General features: G+C 55.4%; 1 protein-coding gene across 2 annotated transcripts in view; it reads left to right on the top strand.

Moving 5' to 3' along the window:
- The first annotated feature begins 222 nt into the window (after positions 1 to 222).
- MID2 (midline 2) overlaps positions 223 to 24,845 on the top strand; it is a 58,322-nt gene continuing 33,699 nt past the window's right edge. Inside the window, exons 1-2 of one of the 2 annotated variants that reach the window (XM_083876290.1) lie at positions 223 to 286; positions 15,152 to 15,873. In XM_083876290.1, the coding sequence (XP_083732416.1) occupies positions 15,208 to 15,873 (666 nt within the window). In that variant the 5' untranslated portion in view covers positions 223 to 286; positions 15,152 to 15,207. Of the gene's footprint in view, positions 287 to 929; positions 948 to 15,151; positions 15,874 to 24,845 lie in introns of those variants that run through there. The other variant, XM_083876291.1, reaches the window with a different exon arrangement.

Here is a 24,845-nt window from a genome sequence, read left to right as displayed (position 1 = left end):
CAAGGGACACACACGGTGTCCCCAGACCCCGGGACCATGTACTGCCACGATCCCCCTGGGACACACACACACACTGTCCCCCCGCCCCATCCCCGCTGTCGCTCCCGGTGTCGCTGTCGCGGCCTCACCTGCGGAGGGGGCGGAGCCCCGGGGGTGTGGGCGTGTCCCGTGAGCGCGCGCGGCCCCGCCCCGCCGCCCCGCCCTCCCCGCGCGCCGCCGCCGCCGCCGTGTCCCCGCGCCTTCCAAGATGCCCGGGCAGCGGCGGGGAGGCTCCCGCGGGCCGCCGGTAACGTTCTGACAGCGGGGCGGGCCGAGGGGCCCCGGGGCGGGCCGGGCCGGGGGGATCCCGTGGGTACCGGTACCGGCACCGGGGGTGCGGCACCGGGCCGGGGAGGGGGCGCCGCGGCCCAGCGCTGGGACCGGGGAGGGAGAAAGCCCCGAACCGGCCGTCGAGGCCCTTCCCGCGGGTTTGCAGCGGTGCCGGGGCGGGGGGACACCGTGTGTGTCGCTGCCGCTCCCCCCGGAGCCGCTCCCGGCGCTGCCCCCGCTCCCCGCCTGTGTCTGTCCGTCTGTCCGCCCGCCCCGGCGCCTCCCGCCGCTCGGCGGGGACATCCCGGTGCCTGAGCCCGCCCGGCGCTCCCCGCGGCCTTCCCGGTGCTCCCGGAGCGATCCTGCTGCCGGGAGCGGCGATGCCTCAGGGACGGGGCCGGTGGGGACTCCCGGTTCCCCGTTCCCGGTTCCCCGTTCCCCGCCCGCGGCTTTGGGGATCCCGCACCCCCCTCGCCATCCCCCCGCCGTCCCCCTGCCCTGGGGTTTGGTGTGGAGAGAGTGCGGTATCCCTCCCCAGCCCAGCCCAGCCCAGCCCAGCCCAGCCCAGCCCAGCCCGGTGTCCGCGCTCAGATCCCGGCGGTTCGTGGTGCCGGGTTATTGTGGCTGCGGCAGCGCCGGTGCGGGGCCGGTGCGGGGCCGGTGTGGGGCCGGTGCGGGGCCGGTGCGGGGCCAGGGGCCGGTGTGGGGCCGGTGTGGGGCCGGTGCGGGGCCGGTGCGGGGCCGGGGGCCGGTGTGGGGCCGGTGCGGGGCCAGGGGTCGGTGCGGGGCCGATGTGGGGCCGGGGGCCGATGTGGGGCCGGTGCGGGGCTGATGTGGGGTCAGTGCGGGGCCGGTGCGGGGCCGGGGCTGCCCGGATCCTCCCGGCCCTCCCCGCACTCCTTCCCCCAGCGGGCTGGAATCTGATAAACTCCAGTTCCATGGAAGTTCATCGGTACCGGCTCCGTGACCGGCGCAGAGGAGAGACACCATCACCACCAGTGGGGCTCTGCCCCCCCGCCCCGGGGGCCAGGACACACTCCCCGCGCCCTGGGGTGTCACTGCCGAGCGGCAGCCCAGCCTTTGCCTGCGCCCAGGATCTGTGCGGCTGCTGCAAGACGTGCCCCAGCGACACCTCCTTCTGGCGCTTTATTCTCGCGTTTTGCCTCAAAAAAACCATCCCAGGCGCGAGTTCATTGCCCCTGTGCCGCCCGGGGAGGGCTGAGCGGGTGAGGAGCCGCTCTGTGAAGCTTCTGGGGAGGGCAGAGGGCTCCGGCTGCTCCGTCACCGCCTCAAGCCCGGACACGCCGGCGTTAATGGCTCTGCCCTTTCCTGGCTGTCGCCCAGCTCTCCCCAGCCCGCCCGGAGGTTTCGGCTCGGCTTTTGTTGTCGGAAGGCGGCTGGAAGGAGACCGGCTCTGCCGGAGGAGCTGCCGCAGCCGGGCGGGAGCTGGGAGAGCACAGGGAGCTGCTGCCTGCCCGGGGAGCATCACCGGGCACTGCCCGGCACACCTGGGGGTGTCACACACCTGGGGGTGTCACACACCTGGAGGTGTCACCCACCTGCCGGAGCTGCTCCTTGACCCCTCCGGTGTGGCCAGCAGTGCCTTCCCTCCTGTGCCCGGCTGTGGTGGGCAGTTGATACATTCCCTCTCCTGCCCTCCTCCCGGGGGCTCAGCCAGCTCAGGTATTAGGAGGATTGGGAGAGAATTATATCAAGGACGAGGTGAGATATCTCAGAAGAGGCCCTTTCCCCAGGACATTTGTCCCAGGTGTTTATTCTTCGAGTTTCCAGGGGGGAAAGAGGGCGAGCAAAGGGAGGGGAGACAATTTACAGCCTCCTGCTCAGAGGAGAGACAGCTGGACCACAGCCAGGGGGGTCAGAGAAGGGAGTAAGGGTCACTCTAAGTGGTCAGGGAGTCCAGGGGGTCAGGAGGGAGAAACCATTTCCCCGGAGAATTACAACAGGCAGTGACCCCCTGTCTGTGCTGGAGGGGTTGTGCAGAGCTGCCTCTGCTCCCCTGGGTGCCCAGGGCTCTGTGCTGAGGTTGTGGCTGCTGCTTTTCACCATCGAGGAGCAAACTCGAGGCTCCACGCTCGGCTTGTGCCCCTGGGCAGTGGGTGGTAAAAGTGGGCACAGCACAGAGGGTGGGAAGGAGGGAGGCTGGCCCGGGCCCAGGCAGCAGTGTTGGACTGCTCTTGCACTGAGGGGATGTTCCCTGAGGATGCTCCTTGGAAAAGACAGTGAGTGCAGCAGGAATACGAGGAGGAAGGATGAATTGATGCCAGCGACAGGCATCAGCTGTCTGGGTTCAGGCAGGTGGCTGCAGAGCCCTGGGTGTGCCTGCTGCTGCCATCCACGCTGGGTCTGCCCTGTGCAGCCTTCCCTGGCAGCTGGGAGGCCGTGCCTGTGCACAGCCCACATCCTGCCTGCTCGGGAAACGCTGCTTTGCCAAAGGAATGGAGCTGCAGCGGGTGATAAATCCCTGCCTTGCAAAGCTCACTGTGTGAGCTGCACTGGCCTCCGAGGAGCAGGCACAGCTCAGGAGGGTGTGTTGTGTGTGTGTGAGTGTGTGAGCAGGGTGGATCAGCCCTGGGACCGTGTAGGATTGCTGAATTATTTACTTTTAGAGCCGGGTTTGTGTTGTCTCCTGCTCCATCCCCTCTAGGGATGGATAGGTGTTTCCAAACCCATGCTGCGACTCCCCTGGGCTGTCTGTGGGTTTCTGAGCTGTTTATTGGGGCTTCTGTAGTGGGGAGGGGGGCGTTGAGCCTTTTACCCCTTGAGTCAGGCTCTCACTTTAGGGGGTTGGTGTATCCCAAAGCTGGTCACTGGAGGGACCAGAGCTGTCCCATCAGAGGTGCTGGAACCAGAACTGTGGCTGGAGGCTGCACAGCTGGTTCATTAAATGAAGCTGATGAGAATTGTGATTATTTTGTTCCTCTGGAAGGAGTTGCTGCTGCTTATTCCGAACATCTTCTATAACAAACCCACCTTGGCCTGCTCAGAACCCCCCTGAGGCTGGTGCTCCCCTCACTGAGGTGAGAGAGGGTCTGTGGCTGCTCCCCTGAGCTCCCTCTTGGAGAGGGACAAAGCCTTGGGGAGGCTGGAGCCTGCGTTGCTGCTTTCCCTTGTTTTTTAGTGTTCTTTGCCTGGAAAGCGAGTGTGTGCTGCAGCCTAATGAGTGCCTGTACCGTCATCCTGTGCAAAGGGCAGCCCTGGCAGCCCCTGTGATCAGCAAACACACCCGTGGGGATGCTGGTGCCCGGCCTCAGGCTGCTGCTTCCAGCGCCATCGCTCGCTACTGCGGAGCCCGGCTCCTAAAAATGCCAGGGCAGGGAGGTCACCGGAGGGAGAATGGTGTGTCTGTGCGGCTCTGAAAGGCGCCTTGTGCTGTGCAAGGGCGGGGGCTGCAGTGGCGTGCAGGGAGTGTCTCACCCCTCGGGTCCCGGGCGCCTGTGTCTGTTCCTGCACAGTGCTGGAAACATTGGGGTGGACCTTTGTGTCAGCAGCCCCAGGCCTGACTCTCATCCCTGGGTGCAAAGAGGTTCGTGGTGCTGAGCCCGGACCTTGTGGCCCTGTCACTGGGAGGATGTGGGGCAGAGCCAGGCCATAGTGCAGCCCTGGTTTTTGGGGTGCCAGTCGTGGGGACGTGCAGCATCAGCAGGATGTTGTGGCTTCAGCATCTGCCCCTTCCCCGGCTTCATCCCAGCCCCAGGCCCAGGGAGCGTGGCCAGTGGCAGAATTGCCCTTTTTGTGTCTCTGGATGCGCTGCACTTTCTCAGGAAACAGCCAATTGTGTTCTCTGGCAGTCCATCCCTCTGCCTCAGTCTGGCCCCCTGCCCTGTGGCAGGGGTGGGGACACCCTTGTCCTTGTTTTCTGGGGCTCCCAGCTCCCTGCAGCCCCCAGCCCCCTGTAATGCCCATCAGCACAGCAAGGACAGGAGTGGGGTGCTGGCCCCCAGGACTGCTCCAGTGTGGGGATGGGGCTGGGTGACAAAAGTCTGGGATGCTGGTGGGGAGGGTCAGGCTGGACCACTTTTTATCTCCTTTTCGTGCTGTCTCAGCTCTGTGGTCCCATTCAGCCTCCATGCAGCTCACTGATCTCTGTGGGCTTGGCTTCCTCCCCCAGCAAACACACCTGGAGTGCCCTGGGTGCCAGGAGGGCAGGGGACACCTCTCTGCTGGGGCAGTTCCCTGTGTGTCAGAGCTGCTGTCATCCCTCTCACTGAATCACAGACTAGGCTGAGATGGAAGGGACCCATCAGGATCATTAAGTTCAATTCCTGGCCCTGCACTGATACCCCAAGAATCTCATCACCATCTGCCTGAAAGCATTGTCCAAGTGCTTTTTGAGCTCTGGCAGCCTTGGGGCCATCATCACTTCCCTGGGGGGGCTGTCCCAGTGTTCAATCACCTGCTGGGTGAAAAAACATTTCCTGATATCCAACCTAAATATCATGTCCCTGTCCCCCTTTCCTTCCTGTGATGTCCCTTTCTTCAGTGCATGTTTCCCTGTAGCAGAGCTGTCCCCAATGTCCCCTGGTGCTACTCCCAGAGCCCAGGACTGGGGAGGGGACACTGCACCTCTGCCGGTGCCATCAGGTCCCCCATTCCCCCGGTGTGTGGGAAAGCCTGGTGTGTTCTGTGCTTGCTCAGCCAGGGCTGCCCTGGCACGGCCCAGGAGCATTTTGGACTGTGCTGAGTCTCTTAAATTCAAAGTGGAAAAGGCTTGTGCTGATTCTCATGGAAACTGTTTATTATTGAAGCTGTGCTGGCTGGGAGGTCCCAGTGAAGAGCTGCAGCAGGAGCCCAACGCCGCCAGGTCTTCCTGGCTGGGTGGTGGCATCTGGTTTGCTTCCTTTTGGGCATTTCCCGTGGGATTTCCGCCCTTGGACAGGAAAAGGGTGCGGAGGGGATCCGGTTGGAGTGGAATTTCAGCCAGAGCAGCCTGTGAATGAATGAGGATGCTGCTGTCACTGGGTGGGTTAAACTGCTTCTGAGGTTTTTCACTCTCAAAAGAGTCGAGTGACCGAAGGGAAGTGGGGGAGAGTTGTGTGGGGGTTTTGTTTGTTTGGAGGAGTTGGAGTTTTTTATTTTTCTGGGATTTATTTTTTTTTACAGATGTTGCAGTTAGATGCTGCAAGCTCTCAGACCTCGAAACTGTATTTTATAGATCTCACTGTCTGGTGACGCTGCGAGAGGGGGAGAAGGAAAACCCACAGGCTTGTGAAAAGCCAGTGTGGGAAATAAATGGGAACTTGCTGCATCACTGAGACTGTGAGGGCAGATCCAGGGGACTTGTGCTGCACCCGTGTGGGAACACACACCATTCCCTGTGCCAGCTGCGCCAGGGGTCCCCCAGCCCCAAACACTTTCCAAGGGATTCCAAAATGAAAGGGCTTCGTGCCTCTGTGGAATGCCGTTATTGTTGTTTATAACTGAGATTCCCTTCTAAGAGGGAAATTAATTGCTCAGTCTGTCTGTTTCTCCTTTTGCGGATGCAGGAAATAGACCGCGCTGGGGTAATGGCCTAGAAATTAAATTTTGCTTTAATACACAAACTCAATTTTGAGTTGGTTGACTGAAGAGGAGGAATTACACTCGGGCAGGAAGCAGAGGCTTGGCTGGAGTGGGGTTCTCTGGGGGCTCAGGGGAGGTGGGAACGTGCTGGCTCTCCAAGGTGCAGCCTGCAGCATCCTCTGACAGCACAGCAGCGATACTGAGGAATAAATTAGCTTTCTGTTTCAAAGAGACACAGAGCAGCCTTAATGCATTTTGTGGATGATCCCCACAGAACCCCACAAACCTGGCTGTGTAACAGAACTGAATGCAGTGGGGCAGGGAAGGGTGGTCTCAATGCTCAATAACTCAGAGCAGGGCTGGGCTGGGGAGGTACCACCAGCCTTTGAGCTCCAGGTGTGGGGCTGTGGGCAGCTGTTCACTGCCCCCTGGGCCTCCTGTGGGGGCGTTTTGAGTTGCAGAGTGACCTGGCCCAGCACTTCTCTGAGGAGCAGGCTGGAGTTTTGGCTGGCTGCTCTCCTGCCTCTGGCCTCCTGCACTGTCGTGCTGATGATGCTGAGACCCAAGGTGACACTGTGATGGTGGCACTGCTGGCTCTGGTGCTGCTCAGTGCTTCTGGCACTTGGATGGCAGACCACGGGCCTGCCAGAGTGAATGTATATCTGTATACATAACACTTAATTTTTTTTAGGGCAGGATTTTTTAAAAAACTCTTTTGCTCCTGTCAGTACTTTCCCAAGCCTCTGGCCGCCGTTGTGGTCAGTGCTGGAGTGACCCTGCAGAGTGCTGTGCTCCCTCCACCACCCCAGGAATGTGTCCCCATTTGTCATTCCCCAGCAGCTGAGATTTGCCTGTCTGTGGAGCTGCTCCCAGGTGGAATCAGGACTGTCAGGTGCTCTTGGTGTGTCAAACCCCCAGGGAGGCTCTCGAATTGTCTGTGATTGTGACAAAAGCAAAATTCAGGCCGTTTTGGGCTCCTTTCAGGTCATTAAAGAACTCATCAGGGTGTGAGAGCAGGTATTGTCCATTCCTGCCTCTGGTCACCAGGAGCCTCTGCCTCCCTCCACAGGGGGGGAGCAGAAATGGCCAGAGGAAATTACCTGTGTAGTTTACCTGCTTCATCCCCTGGACTGCAGCTGAGCAGAGCTGAAAAGGATGGCAGTCAGATCCACAGCTTCTGCGTGCTGCCAAAATTACCTTGGCTGCCCCTCAGAGCAGAGAGGAGACCTTTGGGGAGGTGCAGTGTGGTGGAGCCAGGCTGGCTGGGAACGGGGTGATGGAGACAACCAGCGTGGTCCAAGTCCTCCACCAGCTGGGTGGGGATGGTGGATTTTGTTTGGTGTGCTCTGGGATGCAGCCTGTGCTGGGTTCAGAGGTGTTTCCTGATCCATGGCCACAGGCTGATCCATGGGATGAGCTCTGTGGTTCTCCCCAGGCTCTGTGAGCTCCAGGCCTGCCTTTAGCAGTTAATCCCCATCCTGCCATGAGCCATGGGAATCCATGTCCTGCAGTGACACGGCTCTGCTGGTGTCCTTGGCTCAGGAAACACCCCTGGGTGGCTGGGGATGAGCTTGGGGCTGGTGCCAGAGGATGCAGTGAGGCATTGCCAGTGGAGCATCCTTTGATGTGCTTCATAAAGTGTGAAGGACACCACTGTGACACTCAGAGCAGAGCATGGGACATGGGGACAGCCAGTGGCTCTGCCATACCTGTCTGTTCTGTGTGCTGGAGCCTCCTCCTCCCCTCTCTGGAGACCCCTCCTCTCGACAGGGGATATTGCAAGGGGAGGCTGAGCCAAAGGGAATTGGTGCTTTTTTGTTTATAAATGTATTTCATGTATTTTATTGTGAGATGACGGGCAAAAGCGCTCCTGTGCAGCAGTGGACAGGCCTCCCCAAAGAGATGCTAATGGCTTTAAGTCACCTCAGGGCTCAGGAGCATTTTGTCTTGCAAGGCTTTAAATGACCTGTGTAATGCACTGGAAAAGTGTCCAGGGAGCACTGGGTCTGTCATTCCACACACCGGGAGGAGGACTGGAAAAATCTGGCTGGTCTGTGGAGCGCTCCCAAGGGACTGGGGTAGGAAAAAGGATTTTAAATTGCTGTGGTTTGAAAACAAGCCCTAGTTGGGCCTTCTGTGGAATGAAGAGGAGGTAGCTGTAGGAGGAGCAGATCTCTGGCTGGCTGTGGAGGGAGATGTGGGACATGGAGTCCCTGTGGGACACAAGTCCCTTCCTGCAGCGTTGTGGGATCTCTCCTTTTTTGTGGTTTGCTCGTGGCTGATCTGGAGCAGCACTGGCATCACTGGCTGTGCTGGAAGAGAAGCACAGGTGCCAGCTCCATCTCCAAACCTCCTCTGCTGGGACCCTCAGTGTGTGGGCCCCACAGCCCCCAGCTTGAGCTGGGCTGGCTCTGGGAGAAACGTGTCTCCAAGACTTGTCCCTGTGCTCCATGGAATGGTGAAGCCCCAGGCTGAACCCTCGGCAGCACCAGCAGCTTCCCTCCTTTTAAATCATTCATCTCTTTTAGCTGGCCAGGGAGCCCAGTTGCATCAGTCTGTGTCTCTTTCTCAGCATTGCAGGGGGGTGTGGGGCAAGGAGGGTGTAAAAATCCAAAATATCTGCGACCTGCTTTGTTTCTGCACTGGGCATTAGCACTAATTATCTCCCCATTGTCTCCAGTTCCTGCAGGAAGTCTTGTTTATCCTTCGAGCCTTCCAGGAATGCAGCCCGAGGAGCTGTGCAGATATATTTAACCTTGCACAGAGCAGCACAATGGCTCTTGGATTTCCCGGCTCTGTGGTATCTGTCGGAAGTGCAGCTAATCTGTCATTTTGGGGCAGGGAGGTTGGGGAGGGCACTGGGTCTGGACAGCGACAGGGCTCTGGGCTGACTCCAGAGCACAGCGTGAGGCCAGGATCTGCCAGGGGGCTGGAACTGCTGCTTTCCTGCAGCAAAATGGGGCTGAACCGATGGCACTGACAGGGAATGTCCCCGTGGACTGGGGACTGTGTGGTGCTGGGCCACACGTGCTCCTTGGGGCTCTGTCAGGACACAGGGCAGCCCTGAGCCAGCAGGGATGTGACAGAGCCTTTGGTTCAGACAGGAGCTCCCCTCCCCTCTGGAGCCCTTCTTGATCCCTTGGCCCCATTCACTTTTCTCCCTTCCCAGCGTGGGTTGGGTGGTGCAGGGGGGCAAGGCCCAGAACAGATTTGAGGGGCACCATGGTGGGCTGCCCCTCTCGGGCTCTGTGCCTTCACTGGGGTGGGATTGTGCCATGCAGAATCCCCCTTCTTTATTTGAGGATCTGTTATTTCATCCCCCCAAAGTCATCCCTGCAGCAGAGCTTTGACTTTTGCACATCAGGGGGATCCTGGGGAGTGCTGGTGCAGGGCCAGCTCCTTGCCCAGGTGCACTGGCCCCTCACCGTGGTCACACTCGTGTGGCAGCAGCACTGGCACCTTCCCTGGTGTGGGTCTGTGTCTCCTGGCTGTTTCCCATGGTGGGCTTCACTGGCTGTTTCCCGTGGTGGCCTTCACTGGCTGTTTCCTGTGGTGGGCTTCACCACGAGCCCAGCCTTTCCTTCACTGTGGTCATGTCTCTGCACCTCTTTGAACTCCGTTCCTCTGTGGGTGAGTCGTGACAGTGTCCTGCCCTTGGTGTCTTCTGGGAAGGACTGGGGTGGGGATAAACCTGGTGTGCAGACCCTGAAGGATGCTGGTCCTCTGGTACAGCACCGGGGCTGTGAGCTGGGACCTGGCTGCTGCTGCTCCAGCCTCTGCAGGGGTTTGCCATCTTCCTCCTCCTCAGCAAGGTGGATCTCTGTGCAGAGCTGGATGATCTCCTCCATCTGGGGGATAAGATCCAGGACTTTCTCTGGAGCCCGAAGGTTATTCCAGAGCACCAGCTGCCACTGCAGCCGTGCCCTCCCTCGTCCTCGCTGGGCCAGGGGCTGGTGGCTGTGGTGGGGATGAGGCTGGGCTGGAGCCGCACTGCAGGCGGTGGCTGAGGAAGGGGGGAAGGCTGCGGAGCCACAGGATGCGCCTGGAGATGGGCTCAGATCAAAGGGCTGCTGCTCTGTGTGGTCTGGCAGGAGCCAGCTGGGAGTGGGACTGTTCTCAGGATCTGCTGGTGCAGACACGAGTGCTGGGTCTGCTTGCCTGCTGCACAGGGGCTGGCAGAGCAGGGTGGCAGGAGAGCACAGACCTGCAGGAGAGGAGAGGAGAGGAGAGGAGAGGAGAGGAGAGGAGAGGAGAGGAGAGGAGAGGAGAGGAGAGGAGAGGAGAGGAGAGGAGAGGAGAGGAGAGGAGAGGAGAGGAGAGGAGAGGAGAGGAGAGGAGAGGAGAGGAGAGGAGAGGAGAGGAGAGGAGAGGAGAGGAGAGGAGAGGAGAGGAGAGGAGAGGAGAGGAGAGGAGAGGAGAGGAGAGGAGAGGAGAGGAGAGGAGAGGAGAGGAGAGGAGAGGAGAGGAGAGGAGAGGAGAGGAGAGGAGAGGAGAGGAGAGGAGAGGAGAGGAGAGGAGAGGAGAGGAGAGGAGAGGAGAGGAGAGGAGAGGAGAGGAGAGGGAGTGGTGAGACCTGGAGCAGTGCAGTCCTGTGGCAGCAGGGGAGGGATGATTTGTGGGGGAGTGGCAGGGGAATGGCAGTGCTGCCAGGGCTCTGTGAGTGCTGGACGTGCCAGTTTGGTGGCATGCAGCCTCCTGGCCCTGTCCTTCATTTAAGAGATGCAGGGAGAGCAGTGGAAATTATGTGGAGCAACCTTGCTTTAGCACCAAGCAAATTGGCTGGGAAAATAATTAAAGCTGATATAAAAGTGCTTGTTTCAGTTTGGTGGATTTGGGGCAGCAACACTGATTTTATAGGGGGAATCCAGTTTAACTGCAGCAGGCAGTGTTCTTCCTCCAGTATGGCAATAAAGTGATTAGGGAGGGCAGCTGGGAGATGGATCGTTGGGATTTTCAGAAAGCCTCAGACAAATTTGTGGAGTTATTAAGGTGGGAGTGGTGGGAGGAAAGGTCAGGTTCTGTTTGGTGTGTTCAGGTGTGCTGGGAGGGAGCAGGAGAGGTGATGGTGTGGCCAGGGGGGGCTCTGTGCTGGCCTGGCTGAGGGATGCTCTGTGCTGGCCTGGCTGAGGGATGCTCTGTGCTGGCTGCAGCTTTCAGCTTCACGTTTGGTGTTAAATATGCATAGCTGATGCAAATAAATCACATAAAAAATAGGCAATGGTGGATGTGAATTGGCTGGAGGAGCCTGAAGGCCTTCCCTCTCTCTGGGGTGCCTTCCTCAGGGCAGAGGCTGGGGCTGTGTTCCCTCCTAGTTCTCCTGGACAGGCCCATCCCAAGGGCAGGTTCAGGGAAGTTGGTTGGGAAGACTGAGCTGGCAGAAGTGCAGGGTCAGTGGCAGAGGGGGTATCTCTCCCCCTGGAGCTGCAGATTGTGTCCCTGCTGCCATGGGGGAGATGTGGCTGCTGCACGGGCTGTTCTGTCCTCCCAACACTGATCCAGCTTTGAACTGATTTTCCCGAGGACAACAAAAAGCACAGAGACAACTCCTGCCCTGATTTTGTATCCTGCTGTCACTGAGCCAATTAAGGAAAGGGTTGCCATATTTTATTACTTTTTTTTTTTTTTTTTTGTTAATGCACGGGTGGAGCAGCATAGCTCTTCTAAAGCCTCATTCTTGGAAGGGGCTGAGCAATGTTGGCTGGAGCTTATTTTGAGGGGGAAGGGAAAAAAAGAGGGATAAAAAGGGAGAAGGGAAATAAATAATCACACTTGGTGTGGAAAATACCAACCTGCAGAATTAACATTTGTCTGAACAGGTCAGATGTGGGGCTCTGAAGTCTGGCCAGGATTGGTGCTGGGGGAGACCAGAGGGAATTTTCCGTGGATTTGGAAAACATGGGTCAAAAAGGGGCCTGGATGTTGCTCGAGGGGGGAGTGTGAATTTTGGGTTGGCTGCCTGTGGCCTCAGATGATGTACACTGGGATGTCCCCCCTCACATGGTGAGGGTGATGTGGGCAGCATTTCTCCTTCCATGTCTCTCCTTCCACCTTCCCTTGGTGCCAAACCTCTGCATCTCTCCTGATGAACCCGTGAGCTTAAGGCAGGGCTGAAGTGCTTTGATATTGTGAAAACATTAATTTGGGAGAAGAGATGGGGGAACCTTTGTATCCGAGAGCCCTTAGTGTAACTTGTGCACCCTCCCCACACTCCTGCTGCTCCAGGCTGGGATATGGGTTTTGGAGACCATCTGGGCTGGAGGTAAAAGCAGTGGTCACTGTGTCCCAGAGAACCTGGGAACTGGCCCTGCATCAGCCTCAGCTCTGCCCACCCTGGGGTTCACTGCTCTTCCCTCTCCCTTCTATTTCATTAGTCATTTATTCACACACACCACCCTCACCCCCCTTCCCTCGGTTTTGGGCAAAGCTCAGACCAACACAAAAAAATGCTTGGTTGGATGGTATAAATTGTTATCCTGCTGCTGCTGCACATCCTCATTGCAGGCCAGCATGGACAGGGCCACTGACCCTGGGGCACGAGTGACACGGGGCTGTCTGTAAACACTGTTAGTATTTTATAACTTCTATATTTAGGGAGTTAATGACTTTAAAGAAAGCAGATTTTAATCTGAACAGCTATTCTTTGTGTTGTGTCAGTCCTGGACATCAAAGAGAACATCAAAGTGGGAGGCATGAAAGGCTTTGATGGCAGCATGGCTGCTTTGCCAGGTGTAGCATCTTGGAGCAGGGCTCCCCTCCCTCCTCCGAGGGGCTCCTGCACCTCCAGCAGGGTTCCTGCACCTCCAGCAGGGTTCCTGCACCTCTGGGCAGCTCCTGTCCCTGCTGCTGTCCTGCCTTTGAGCAGACAGGCTCCTGTGCCTCCCCCACACCTCTGAGAGGGTTCCTGCTCCTGTCCTAGCCTGAGGCTCCTCTTGGATATGTCACAGGTAAAAGCTGTTATCCCAGCAAGGAAAACAGGATTAATGTACCAATGTGCCTCAGTAACAAAACTGAAGGCTGTTTAAACTTTGTGCATGGTTTTCCCTTGGATAACAGTGGGACTGCGTGTGAAACATGATGTTGGACGTGGGACTGTGAGGTGTTGCTCCATGGGTCAGCTAGCTTTGGCGAGGTGTTGGGGAGCCTCTCACACCAATCCTGATCTTTAAATTCTTTTCCCAGTCTTGGTCAGGCTATGAAACAAATCCTGTTCTTGTCCTTTCTTTTTTTTTTTTTTTCATTCATCTTTGTGTTTTCTGACTGAAGAGAATCCGTGGATAATGTGGGGAGGTGGGAGGGGCTGCTGTGCCCCCTCAGCTGGGCTCCTGCAGTGGGATGTGGGGTCTTAGGGCCAGGCAGGCTCTGTGTGTCCAGCCCCTGGCACAGTGAGGGACTGGCAAGGCAGCTTTGCCTGCCCAAGCCCCAGGAGGTGCCCGGAGCACTGGGGGTGCACTGGGACCCCTCATCCTGCCAGGTCTGCAGCATGGGCAGCCCGGTGGATCTGGGGCAGCCCAACAGCAAGACACAGGACCAGGAGTGCTTCTTCCTCTCTGCTGCCTTCCCCTGGCTGCAGCAGCTCTGAGGCTTCATAACCCTCCCTGGGCTGTGCAGAGGAAGCTGCTGGGAGCCCTCGTGCTCCTCTGCTTGTTTGGATCAGTGACTTCACCACTGTCTCTCTCGGGGAAAAGAAAAATAATTTTAAATTAGTGGATGTGTGTGCAAGGCTGCATTTGGCCAGCGAGAGCTGCTCCAGCATGAATGTATCAAAATGTCCAATGGATTTGTTTTATAAGCCCCCTGAGCTGGTGCAGGGAAGAGCTCAGGGTTTCCTGCAGGCACTTGCAAAGCCCATTTCAGACAATAGGGAAGAGATGGTGGGGTGGGATGGGGGTGGGCAGGTCCCAGTGTGGCACCTGTGCAATTTGCCATTTGCAGGTGCTGGCAGCAGCCTGGGGCTTCCAGCAGTCAGACCCTCTCCTGCTTCTGGGTCACCCCCTACACTTTGGTTACAGCCCAGGCTGGTTTGGGTTTGAAGGATCTTAAAGCTCATCCAGTTCCATAGGCAGGGACACCTTCCACCGTCCCAGGTTGCTTCAAGCCCCTTCCAACCTGGCCTTGGACACTTCCAGGGGTTTGGCAGCCACAGCTGCTCTGGGCAACCTGTGCCAGGGCCTCACCACCCTCACAGGGAAGGTTTTTTCCTCTTCTCCCCAAGCAGAGCCACACCAGGGTATTCCTGGCTTGAAAACAGGGCTGGGCTGGGCACCACATGGCTTCCTACAGGGTCAGTTCCTGCAGCAGTGCCAGGGTGAGGGCTCCCTGTGGCTGTGACTAAATGGGGCTCATCCCTGATGGGGGGCACCACAGTGGGCATCACTCAGAGCCTGCCTTGCTGTGGCTGAGGAGACCAGGAGTTACCACTTGTGCACTGGGTGGTGGGTAAGAAAGGAGAGGCTGGATCTGGTTCTGTGTCCCCACGTGTCTGTTTGGGAATTTGCTGGGATGTTGGCAGAGCCTGGGCAGCACTCGGGGTGCAGGTCCTGGTGCTCTGCACACCAGCATTGGGAGCAGCAGGTTGAGTCGCCTGCTGGGGTCTTGTTTTCCAGCCTCGTGCAAGGGAAAGGAGCTAAAAATACAACTTGTTTGCCTCCAGCTGGAATTGATTTAGGCATCCCTGGCTGTTGTGGAGTGCAGTGGAGGACAGCCAGTATAAGTTTGCCGACTATAATTTCGCTGTTCTGCCCTCCCCGCCCTGCTCCAAAAAGCAATGGCCAGGAAAAGCAGGAGAAGGATGAGATGTTGAGAGCTCCTGATCTGCTCTGCTCAGTTTCCACAGCTTGATTTGCCTTTTCCCCTTCCCCAAGAAGCAGGCCTGGGGCTGCTGGAGGGGATGTTAAGAGGTTTATCTGTGCCATGCAGAGCAGCCCTTCTGTAAGGAATGGCAGCACAGCCCCACCCCGCTCTTGGCAGCACAAACCAAGACAAACATGGAATCATGTGGTTTCTCCTGGTTTTGTCTCCAGCCTTATGGTCCAGGTCCTGCCCTGGCTGGGCTGGAAGGTGTCAGAGGAGCTGCTGCTCCTCCTCTTCTGTCCCTTCCTTATGGCTCCTGTCCTGCTGCAGCTCTAGACTCTGCTCCATGTGGGGTGAGACAGCTCCAGCCTGTGCCTGCATGGGGCTGGCAGGGAGTTGGCAGCATCAGAGTGCAAAGGATGTCATGGTGTTGGGGAGGTGATGTGTCCGACACCCCAGACCTGCTGCTGGAGGAGAGGAGCAGCCCAGGAATGCAGCTGTGGCCTCACATCTGTGCCCTCCTTCCTTGCAGGTTCCTCACCACCTTCCCCGGTTTTTGAGGCTGAATCAGGATCGTGTTAACTAAAGATGGAAACACTGGAGTCAGAACTGACCTGCCCAATCTGCCTGGAGTTATTCGAGGATCCCCTCCTGCTGCCCTGCGCCCACAGCCTCTGCTTCAGCTGCGCCCACCGCATCCTGGTGTCCAGCTGCTCCTCCAGCGAGTCCATCGAGCCCATCACCGCCTTCCAGTGCCCCACCTGCCGCTATGTCATCTCCCTCAACCACCGGGGCCTGGAGGGCCTCAAGAGGAATGTGACCCTGCAGAACATCATCGACCGCTTCCAGAAGGCCTCCCTGAGCGGCCCCAACTCCCCCAGCGAGAGCCGCCGCGAGAGGACCTACCGCAACAGCCCTACCATGTCCGTGGCCGGCGAGAGGATCGCCTGCCAGTTCTGCGAGCAGGACCCGCCCCGCGACGCCATCAAGACCTGCATCACCTGCGAGGTGTCCTACTGCGACCGCTGCCTGCGGGCCACCCACCCCAACAAGAAGCCCTTCACCAGCCACCGGCTGGTGGAGCCCGTGCCTGACGCGCACTTCCGCGGACTGACGTGCCTGGAGCACGAGAACGAGAAGGTGAACATGTACTGTGTCGCTGACGACCAGCTCATCTGTGCCTTATGTAAACTGGTGGGCCGACACCGGGACCACCAAGTGGCATCGCTCAGCGATCGCTTCGAGAAGCTGAAGGTAAGGGTGGCAGGGTTCCCTCCAGAGAGCTCTGGAGCTCGGTCTTGACGTTGGAGCTGAGGTTGCTCAGTGGATGTGATGTGGTCTTTACCTGGGAGCTGAGGTTGCTCAGTGGATGTGATGTGGTCTTTACCTGGGAGCTGAGGTTGCTCAGCGGATGTGATGTGAACCTGCGTGGATGACGTTTGACCTGTGTAAAGTTTGAAATCCCTCTCTGTCCCCTCTGCATTCAGAATGAGCGTGCAAAACACTTCTCATTCCTTTTTTTTTTAAATAAAAAAACCTACAGCAGGCCCATCTGAGGTCGTGCTGGTGAGGCCGTGGCTGTGGCAGCAGTCGTGTTCCCATTAGAACCCCGCTCATGCCTTTCTCAGCTGCTGCTTCCTCTGGCCTTTCTCCCTTCATGTTCCAGGTTCATTCTGCCCCGAAAGTGCTTTTCCTGGATCTTTGACCTGTTCATGTTCAGAACAAAACCACTCTCTCTGCTCTCATGTATTTTGAGGGCAGAAGGAATACTGCATTGCTCCAGCAAAAACGCAGAACACTTTGGGTTGTTTTGTGAAGACCAGATTATTTTATTTTTTTCCTCCTTGTTTTTAAACAAACTGGTACCTGGAAAGAACTCTTCCTAGATGACCAGTTTCCTGGGCTGATTTCCCATCTCCCCATCTCCAAATTCTCCTGAACCTGCTGTGAGGTGCCCAGTGCTGTGACTAAACACCCCTGATGGCACAGAGAACAGGATGGGATGGGATGGAATGGGATGGCCTGGGTGTTTTTTCCTTATGTTCCAGCCACCAGGTTTGCCTTTGGGTTAGTGCTGCAAAATGGGGCCTGGGGAGGCTCCCTTTGCCTGCCTATCCCCCACCTCATCATCCTCACCTCAGCCTTCCCAGAGTGCAGAGCTGCGCCAGCAGCACTGTCCATAGTCCAGGACATTCTTTTTCCATGAGGAAATGTCTCAATTAGCAAATTGGAAACCTTCGAAAGCGATGGCCGTGTATGTTTGCGTGCAATAAAACCTGGGCAGAGAAATTAAAGCGCTGGAATATTCCTCCCTGGTCCAGCCTGTACCAGCCAGGCAAATCCATCTGAGGGAGCCTCACAGGTTGCCAGAACAATATTCTTCTCCCTTTTAAATAAGAGTCTGAGGTGATTTTGGCCATGGAGGGAAGCTCTCCTCTGCTGAAAGCATTTTTCCTGTGCTGTTGATCCTGCCCAGCTCCTCAGTCTCTGCAGGGATGAGAGTTGGTGCAGCCGCCTGGAGAGCACCTCAGTGTGTGTCCTTCTGGTTCATCCTCCAGCACATTCCTCCTCTGGCTGTGCATTGGTGGGGCTGGTTTTGGGTGTCTCTTTTCCTGACACTCTGTCTCGGCTGCAGGAATTGCTCAGGGTTGATTCCGGGCTTCACCAGCAGAGCCAGTATTTGTTTTGGCATCTTGTGCCATCTCCTTACGTGGCCCCCATCCAAGCTCTGACCACCACGTGCTCCCTGGCAGTGATGAAAATCCCTGCAAGTACCTGAAATACTTGAAATCCTTAAATAAATGGTGAGAGGATGCTGCTGCCTGGGAATCTGTCACCAGTGGGGGAACTGCTGCCTCCCATGGGCCAGCCCCATGTCCCAGGCTCAGGGCAGGGCTCTGCCCCTCTGTCCCCTCCTCAGGACATCACTGCTGAGCTTGGTGGCTGCTCCTGGAGCTCTGCAGCGCTCTCAGGCAGCCAGCAGTGAGCAGATGCACTTAATCCCTGGCTTTGATCCCGCATCTTGAGTGAGCTGGGAACGCCTTTCAAGTCAGATTTTTTTTTTTGAAGGAAAATTGGGTTTTTGAAGTGAGTAACTTCCTGTTGTCAGAAGGACTGTGATTTCTGCAGAAATCTTTGGTGGGGAATTTTTTTTTGTCTCTTAGAAGGCCTGAGTGCCTGAAACTGGACTGATGTGTGTAAATGAGAAACCTCCTCTCAGTGCTCCCCTTTCTTCCAAGCTGGTTTTACATCTAAAGTCTCCAGCATGTGCCAGCAGCCTGGCTTCCCTGTGGATGCTCTGCAATCATCCATCCATACTGCTTTATACACTTCCAGATGTTTCGGGAACCATTTTTAATCTCTTTAATGCACGTGATGGGTTTATTTTGTGCATCTTCAACTCCGTTTGTTTGTGTCGTAAATTACAATTCCAGCCCGTGTGAGCAGTTTTCTGGGATTTAAGCAGGGACCACATGGCAGGATGGGGCAGAGGATGGAGGGCTGGACCATATCCAGGAGCTGGGATGTCAGGGATGGATGCAGTGATGTTCTGTTTCCCTGGGAAGATTCATGTCAAGGGTTATCAGCTGCAGACACCATTCCATGGTTCTCTGGTTCCCCAGTCCAGCAGGCAGTGCTGCCACTCCTGCTGTGTGAGCGTGGCTGGGAGCAGTCACAGCACATTGGGAGGGATGGTGCTGCTTCTTTTCCCTCCCTGTGGGTTCAGGAGGGGTCGAGATGCTGAGCACAGTCAGTGACAGAAGTCGTCTGCTGGCTCAGCTCACTGCCTGCAAGTCGACGTTAAAGAAGAAATTAAAACTGTGTGTGGATTAAGAGCAAAACTAATGGCCTGACCTAGATACAGCCAGTGCCCAGGACAGCGGTGCGTTATCTGCCGCGTGAAATCTCAGCCAATTATAAATTCAGATTGCTTGAAACTTGTAATTAACATCCTCTCCGTGGTGCCTGCCTGGGTCCTGCTTGTGCTGCTGGGGCAGGGCTACACTGGGGGATACAAGAACAGCTCTGTGTGCAGAGCTCTACCCGTGATTTGTGGTGGAAGGAGTGTTTGAAGGATTTTGCTTTAATTACTGGCCACTGTCGGTGGCTTTTCCGTGAGCTCTGCTCCCTTTAAAGAGCCAGAGAAGGGCCAGCTCTGAGGATGCTTTTCCTTTGCTGGTGCTGATTCTTCCGTAGATTGACAGGGTGGGAATATGCAAAAGGAAGAGAAAAGTGGTGTTTTGTAACAATTACATCTGCTCTCTGCTGGAGAAGGAGCCACGAGCCAGGTGGAAAACCCGTCCTCTGTTACCTGTCAGAGCAGCCCTGCCTCCCGTGGGGCTGTGGGAGTGAGACCAGGACTAACAAAGCCTCTCCGTGCTGACAAATTGTGCAGGGGGCTGGTAGTGATTCCAAGGCTTTTAGGAGAGTGGTGGGGTAGAAAATTGAGGAACACCCTCCATCACTCCCCTACGTGGGACCTGTTCAGCTGGGAGCTGCCAGTGTGTTCCCACCAGTGCAGGGTGAGTCACAGATTGCTGCTTGGTTCCTCATTTACTGCACTGCCATGGGGCTCAGAGGAATTTTGGTGTGTATAGCTCTTGTTTCTTCACACCAAGAGGAGTCAGCTGAGGACAAGGGCTGCAGTTGTGACTGCTGAGACTCCCACACAGCAGATGGGGGCTGTTCCCAACTGGAACAGAGTTCTGGTGATGTCAGAGCTGCTGGCCTCTGAGCCCTGAAGCAGGGATGCTTTGGCTGCTTTATTTTCAGAAGGGGAGAGAGAGAAGGGGCTGCAGCCTCAGCCAAGGCTCACTCAGGTCAGTGGTGTGGAACCTGGAACCCCCCACAGGTGTCCCCTCAGGTGCCACAGCCTCAGCTGTGGGACAAGGAGGGGGCTTTGGGCCACCCCAGCTCAGCCAGGAGCTTCTCCACAGCTCTGTGTGTTTTAAGTGTTATCTCGGGGTTAGTTTGTTATCTAGTGACCCCCCTGAGCAGGGGGACCTGTCCCCACCTCAGGTTTCTCATCCCCGTTGTTGCCCTCAGTGGCAGAGCAGCAAGTGCTCAGCTGGCACTGAACACCCAGAAAATCATCCTCATCCCTGTTTTAATATTGATTGTTTGGTGACCACAGGGGCCAGGAACCAGCACTGAGGGCTGGGATCTTCCATAATTTGCATTGCTTCCCAGAAATCTTTTTAGGGAGAGTTTTCCTTTTTTTTTACCTTATTAATAACTAAGCTGTTATGGATATCGAGATAGCAGAGCTGCAAAACTGCTTTGATTAGATGAATCTCTCGCTTTTTCCAAACTTACATGCGCATCCAAGATGATTTCAGTGTTGCTATCTCAAGAGCAGCTTGAGCTGGAAAAGGAAAGCATAAAACTGTGATAATCCCGTGGTGACAGTATGTTTGGGATGAGGCTGGAGGATTCATCTCCAGCCTTTTCATCCTGGAAGGTGGCAGCCCAAAACTGGAGTCCAAGCTCTCTGGAGGGAGAAAGATGGTTTGCAGATGAGGTTATTTTTAAATAACAGGTGTCACCTTCTTTGATCCAGGTCCCCGTGTTCCTGCAGCAGGGTGTGGTTACCTGTCTGCTCCTCCCCTGTGTGTCTGCAGGTTTTGGGCTGCTCAGAAGGGCCTCCCTTGCAGGTGACTGACCCTCCTGCCCTGAGGAGCTGTGGAGGGTGTGAGTCTCCATCCTTCCCCATCCAATGGCTGCATTTCTGAGAGCTCACAGCTGCTGCATTTTCTGTTCCATTTGGTGTTTTTCCTTCTTTCTGCTCCTGGCCCTTCAGCCAAGCCCTGCCTGAAGGCAGACTGGGGTGGGCAGAGCTCAGTGGGGTGGGACAAGAGGTCTCGAGCTGCTTTTGTTGGAAGGTGCCACCTTGTGAGCACCTCCCTTGGGGGAAACAAAGTCTATTTTTGCTTTTAAAAAATGCATACCCAGCAGTTTTGCAGAGCATAGCCCCACCTGAAGGCTGGGCAGCACTTGGGGTGCAGGGTTGGGTGGAGTGGGCTGTGCCTGCAGGACATGGGGCTGTGTCCCCGTGCAGTTCCTGGGCTGCTGTGAGGCCACCAGCCCTCCTCCCCCAGCAGCACCTCCCTCTGTCCCTCTCCCCACAGCTGGCAGCCCTCTGTTCCCAAAACAACCAGCAGCTTTGCTGAGGGATTGATATTCCTGCCCCGAGTAGCTGTTGTTTAATATTCAGGATGTATTGCGTTTGGGCACGATGAATATTCAGGAGTTGGGATGAGCAGAGCTCAGCTGGAGCTGCTGCCTGACCGCTGGGGGTGACTCTGCTCAGTGATTCCTGCCATGTCTGTCCCTGGAAAATGGGTCCCAGCAACATTCAGTGGTTTTGAGTCATTTGGAAAGTCGACTACGTGCAGTTGAGTGTCAGATGAATTTCTCCGCAGGCTCGAAACCCTGCTCTGTGATACTGAATATTGCTATTATTATCACATTAGCCCGTGAAACACCTGACAGGTGTAATTAAGTGATTTTTACCTTGACAGTTGATGTGGTTTTTTTTTTTTTAAAAAAAAACAACTTTGAATATCCAATTGAAGCAGTTTGATGTGCCTTTTCGCAGAAATCAATGTGCAGTAGCAGCACATTTGCTGGTAAATCCTCCTGTGTCAGGAGTGGAGCTGGATCTCAGGGACCTGGAGAAGGAGGAGTGGGGGCTGTGGGCTGGTCCTGTGGAATGTCCCAGCCCCTGCTTTGTGCTTTCAGGATCTCCAGGGCAACAATCCCCTTGCTGAAAGGTGTTTGTTGGCTTCTGTGGAGCTGAGCACATCCCCAGAGCTGACAGACTCTGCTCCCCATGGGAGCTGTGACCTTTCACTTGACCTCAGAAATCTTTTCCACCCCAAAGGATTCTGTGAGCAGCAGCAGATTGGCCTGCCTGGGTTTGATCTTTATCAACACAGGTAGGCCTGTGACGAGGAAAGCAGAGGTGTGTCCCCAAGATTTCCTGAGCTGGCCTGCAGATGAACAGGTTCCTGCACCTCTGGTATTGTTTCCAAGCTCTTGGCTGGGTGGTCTGTAGGAGGGCACATCTGGAGCAGCTGGAGGGCTCTGTCTGTCCTCGCAGGGTGTCACACACCTGTATGATGTGCTGTATGATGTATGATGTGCAGTGCTGTAGGATGTGCAGTGGGGGCATATGAAGTCTGTGCATGTGAGGTTTGTGTCAGGAGGTGGAAGGGGAGGCTGGGTGGCAGCCCTGGGTGGGCACCAGTGTGAGTTCCTGTTACACTCATGAGGACTCAGTCCCCCTGCCCTGCCTGTCCCCTGGGCTGGGCTCTGGCCATGCACTGCAGGATTTGGGCTGTCTTAGGGTGTTCACAGTGTCTGGGGGAGCCAGGCCCTTTGGGGCTTAGATCAGTGTCCTTGGCTGTGCTGCGTGGAGCAAACAGTCTCAGATATGAGGAGCAGGGACATTTCCAATCTTAGTTTCTGTGGCGTGGATTAGGCATTTCCTGGTCCTGCCTGTTGCCTTCCCTTCATTTGGGTGGTTTGGGAGAGTATTTAGCTTTGATGGGAACATGCCCAGGAGTGTTCTTTGGAGGGAAATCAACCACCAGCACTGGTGTGAGCCCCCCTTGGCTCTGATCTGTCAGCTCTGTGCACGTGGGGCTCCACCAAAGGTGCTCCAGGATGGGGAGACCTGGGCAGCCAAGGGCAGGAGGGGCTCCCACCCCATGGCCAGAGGTGTGAGCAGCCAGGGAATGGGGTGGGGTGTCCCAGCAGGACACACCTTTTCCTCCTGGGAAAGCTGTTGGCTGAACCTGCATCCTGCTACCCCCTGCTCCTCCTCTGAGCATGGCCCTCGTGGAGCCCATTCTGAGCCCTCCAACTTCTCCAGGCACTCACATCTTGTGCAAGGCTGGGATTTGGGCATTTTAATGTTCAAAATCATCACAGGATGCAGCCAAATACTTGTGAACCCCTTTGTGCTCTTGTGGGCATCTCTGGTTTATGGATAAGCTCAGCAAATAACGTGGAAAAAGGTGTGTGTCATGGGGGATATGCCAAAACAATAAATCCAGATCCTTCCCTTGTTTCTCCAAAGGGCTTTTGGGAACCAGACATCCAGTATCCAAAAGCAAACACGCATGGGTTATCTTTCAGCAAGAGTTCTTTGGCTTTGTTTGTTTATTTTTATGATGATGGCGATTGGAAGCTGGAAGTGGAGAGACAAGAGAGCCTGATGGGTGTGCTCTCTGCAGCTTTGTGTCCTGGCTGGAATCTCATGCTTGTGGTAGAATGATCCATAAAAATCCAGCTTATAAGGGCAAACATGAAAAAAGCAAACCCCTTCTTTGGCCTCCCAAGGAAGGAACCATGTCCTGCCTGAAGCTCTCCCAGTAATGTGGAGAAGGAGGAGTTTCCCAGTGATTCAGGGGTAATGGAGCTGCAGCATGAGGTGCCTGACAAAACCCAAACCTCTTTCTGAAGTGTGTTTGTAAAGTTTCATCTCAAAATAACTCACCCTGAGTACTTCCCTACTGCTCAAGATGGTGTTTTTCATGAGTAACTGGTGCATGGAGTCATTTTTTATTAACGCTGGAGGAAAGGTTGTGGGTTTATTGGGTGCAGAAGTTGAAATCTGGCTATTCCCTGATGATGCCTGCGGGCACAAAGCTGGGCCAGGGTCTTGGGGAGCTGTGAGCCCATGGTGGAGTCAACAATGTTGATGTTTTAGGAGACTCATGGCTAGGCTAAAGGCAGGAGAATCCAAATTTCTCTTCGGCCACATCTGCTCCCAACAGCCGTGGCTTTGTTAGCAAAGGCTCCTGACAGATCCAGCAGGAAGCCACGCAGGCTGGAGAAGGGAAGGATGCTTGGAGAGGGTGTTGAGGAGAAAGCAGCTGGAGCGGGGGGGGGGTTAGGAATGTGTTTTAGGAATGCTGTTTGCAACATGAACTTACTGGTTTTGTTTGGAATGTGCCAGGCGAGGACAGAGCAGGTTATTTATGCATTGCAGGGGTGGAGGTGGGGCACGTGGGGTGGCTTTCATTGCATCCTCCTCAGACACTCCCAGGCACCAGCAGAGGGTCCGTGAGGTGTTGTCCTCCAGGGCTCCATCCTCAGCAGGGACCCCCTTCACCCCTTGCAATGCCCCTGCCTTGGAAAGCCCAGGTCTCTGCCCAGGACTGTATTTGCTCAACCCTTTTGCATCATCCCCTGTTCAAACCCAGCACTTCTGTTTCATCTGGTGCCGCTCAGTTCTTAAATCTGTGATAATGAATTTCACAGTGTTCCTTGTCAGTCCCAGTAGGAAATATGTTTGGGACCAGTTGGGAAACAGAAGGGGGAAAAAAAATTACCAGAAGGAGTTTTTTTTTTCACTCCTTTGATCTGTGTTTATTAATTTATTTATTTATTTATTAGCAGAAAGCACAGCGAGAGCACAACTCGTCTCCCACAATCTGTTTGCTGCTCGCTGGGTGTTAGAGAATGACACCAGCTGGGCTGGTAAAAAAAAAAAAAGTCTTAAATGAGAATAATCCCAAAGCCACATTAGCAATTAAACATGTCACTCCCTGAACTCTGGAGTTTAATCCATTTTCTTCCTGCTTTTTCTCTTCCCTCTTTTTTTTTTTTCTTTTTTTTTCTTTTCTTCTTTTTTCTTTTTTTTTTTTCTTTTTTTTTTCTTTTTTTTTGTTCTTTTTCTTTTTTCTTTTTTTTCTTTTTTTTTTCTTTTTCTTTTTTTTCTTTTTTTTTCTTTTTTTTCTTTTTCTTTTTCTTTTTTTTTTTTTTTTCTTTTTTTTTTTTTTCTTGCTTTGTTTCTGGGTTCTGGTCGGAGGCCGTGCCAGATGGGGGCTGTGCCTCAGACTGATGCTAAGTTATTTTATATTCTCCTCAGGATTAATTATTGGAATGCATGGGCGACCCCTGAGTGATGTCTCTGCCTCTCTGAGGGGCACGGGGTGAGCAAAACTGAGTGTGGGGTTTGAGATGCTCAACCATGGACTTGTTAAGTTTGGAAAAGACCTTTAAGATCATCAAGTCCAACCATCAACCAGCACCATCACCTTGTTCATCACTCACCCACATCCTCCCAAACCATTCCGTGGCTCTAATACAGCAGAACAGGCAGAGCCCCTTGTGTAGGGTCCAGAGCCTTGGGAAAGACATGGGGAGCTGATGGAAAAACCACTCCCTTCCCATTCCGGGGCAGCAGGAAGGCAGGAGAGGCTGTTCTCCAGGGG

The sequence above is a fragment of the Zosterops lateralis genome (genome assembly GCF_965231275.1).
Source record: "Zosterops lateralis genome assembly, chromosome: 21".
Taxonomy (NCBI): Eukaryota; Metazoa; Chordata; class Aves; order Passeriformes; family Zosteropidae; genus Zosterops; species Zosterops lateralis.
Note: the sequence above shows the minus strand (reverse complement) of the source record. Positions and strands in the feature narration are given on the sequence as shown.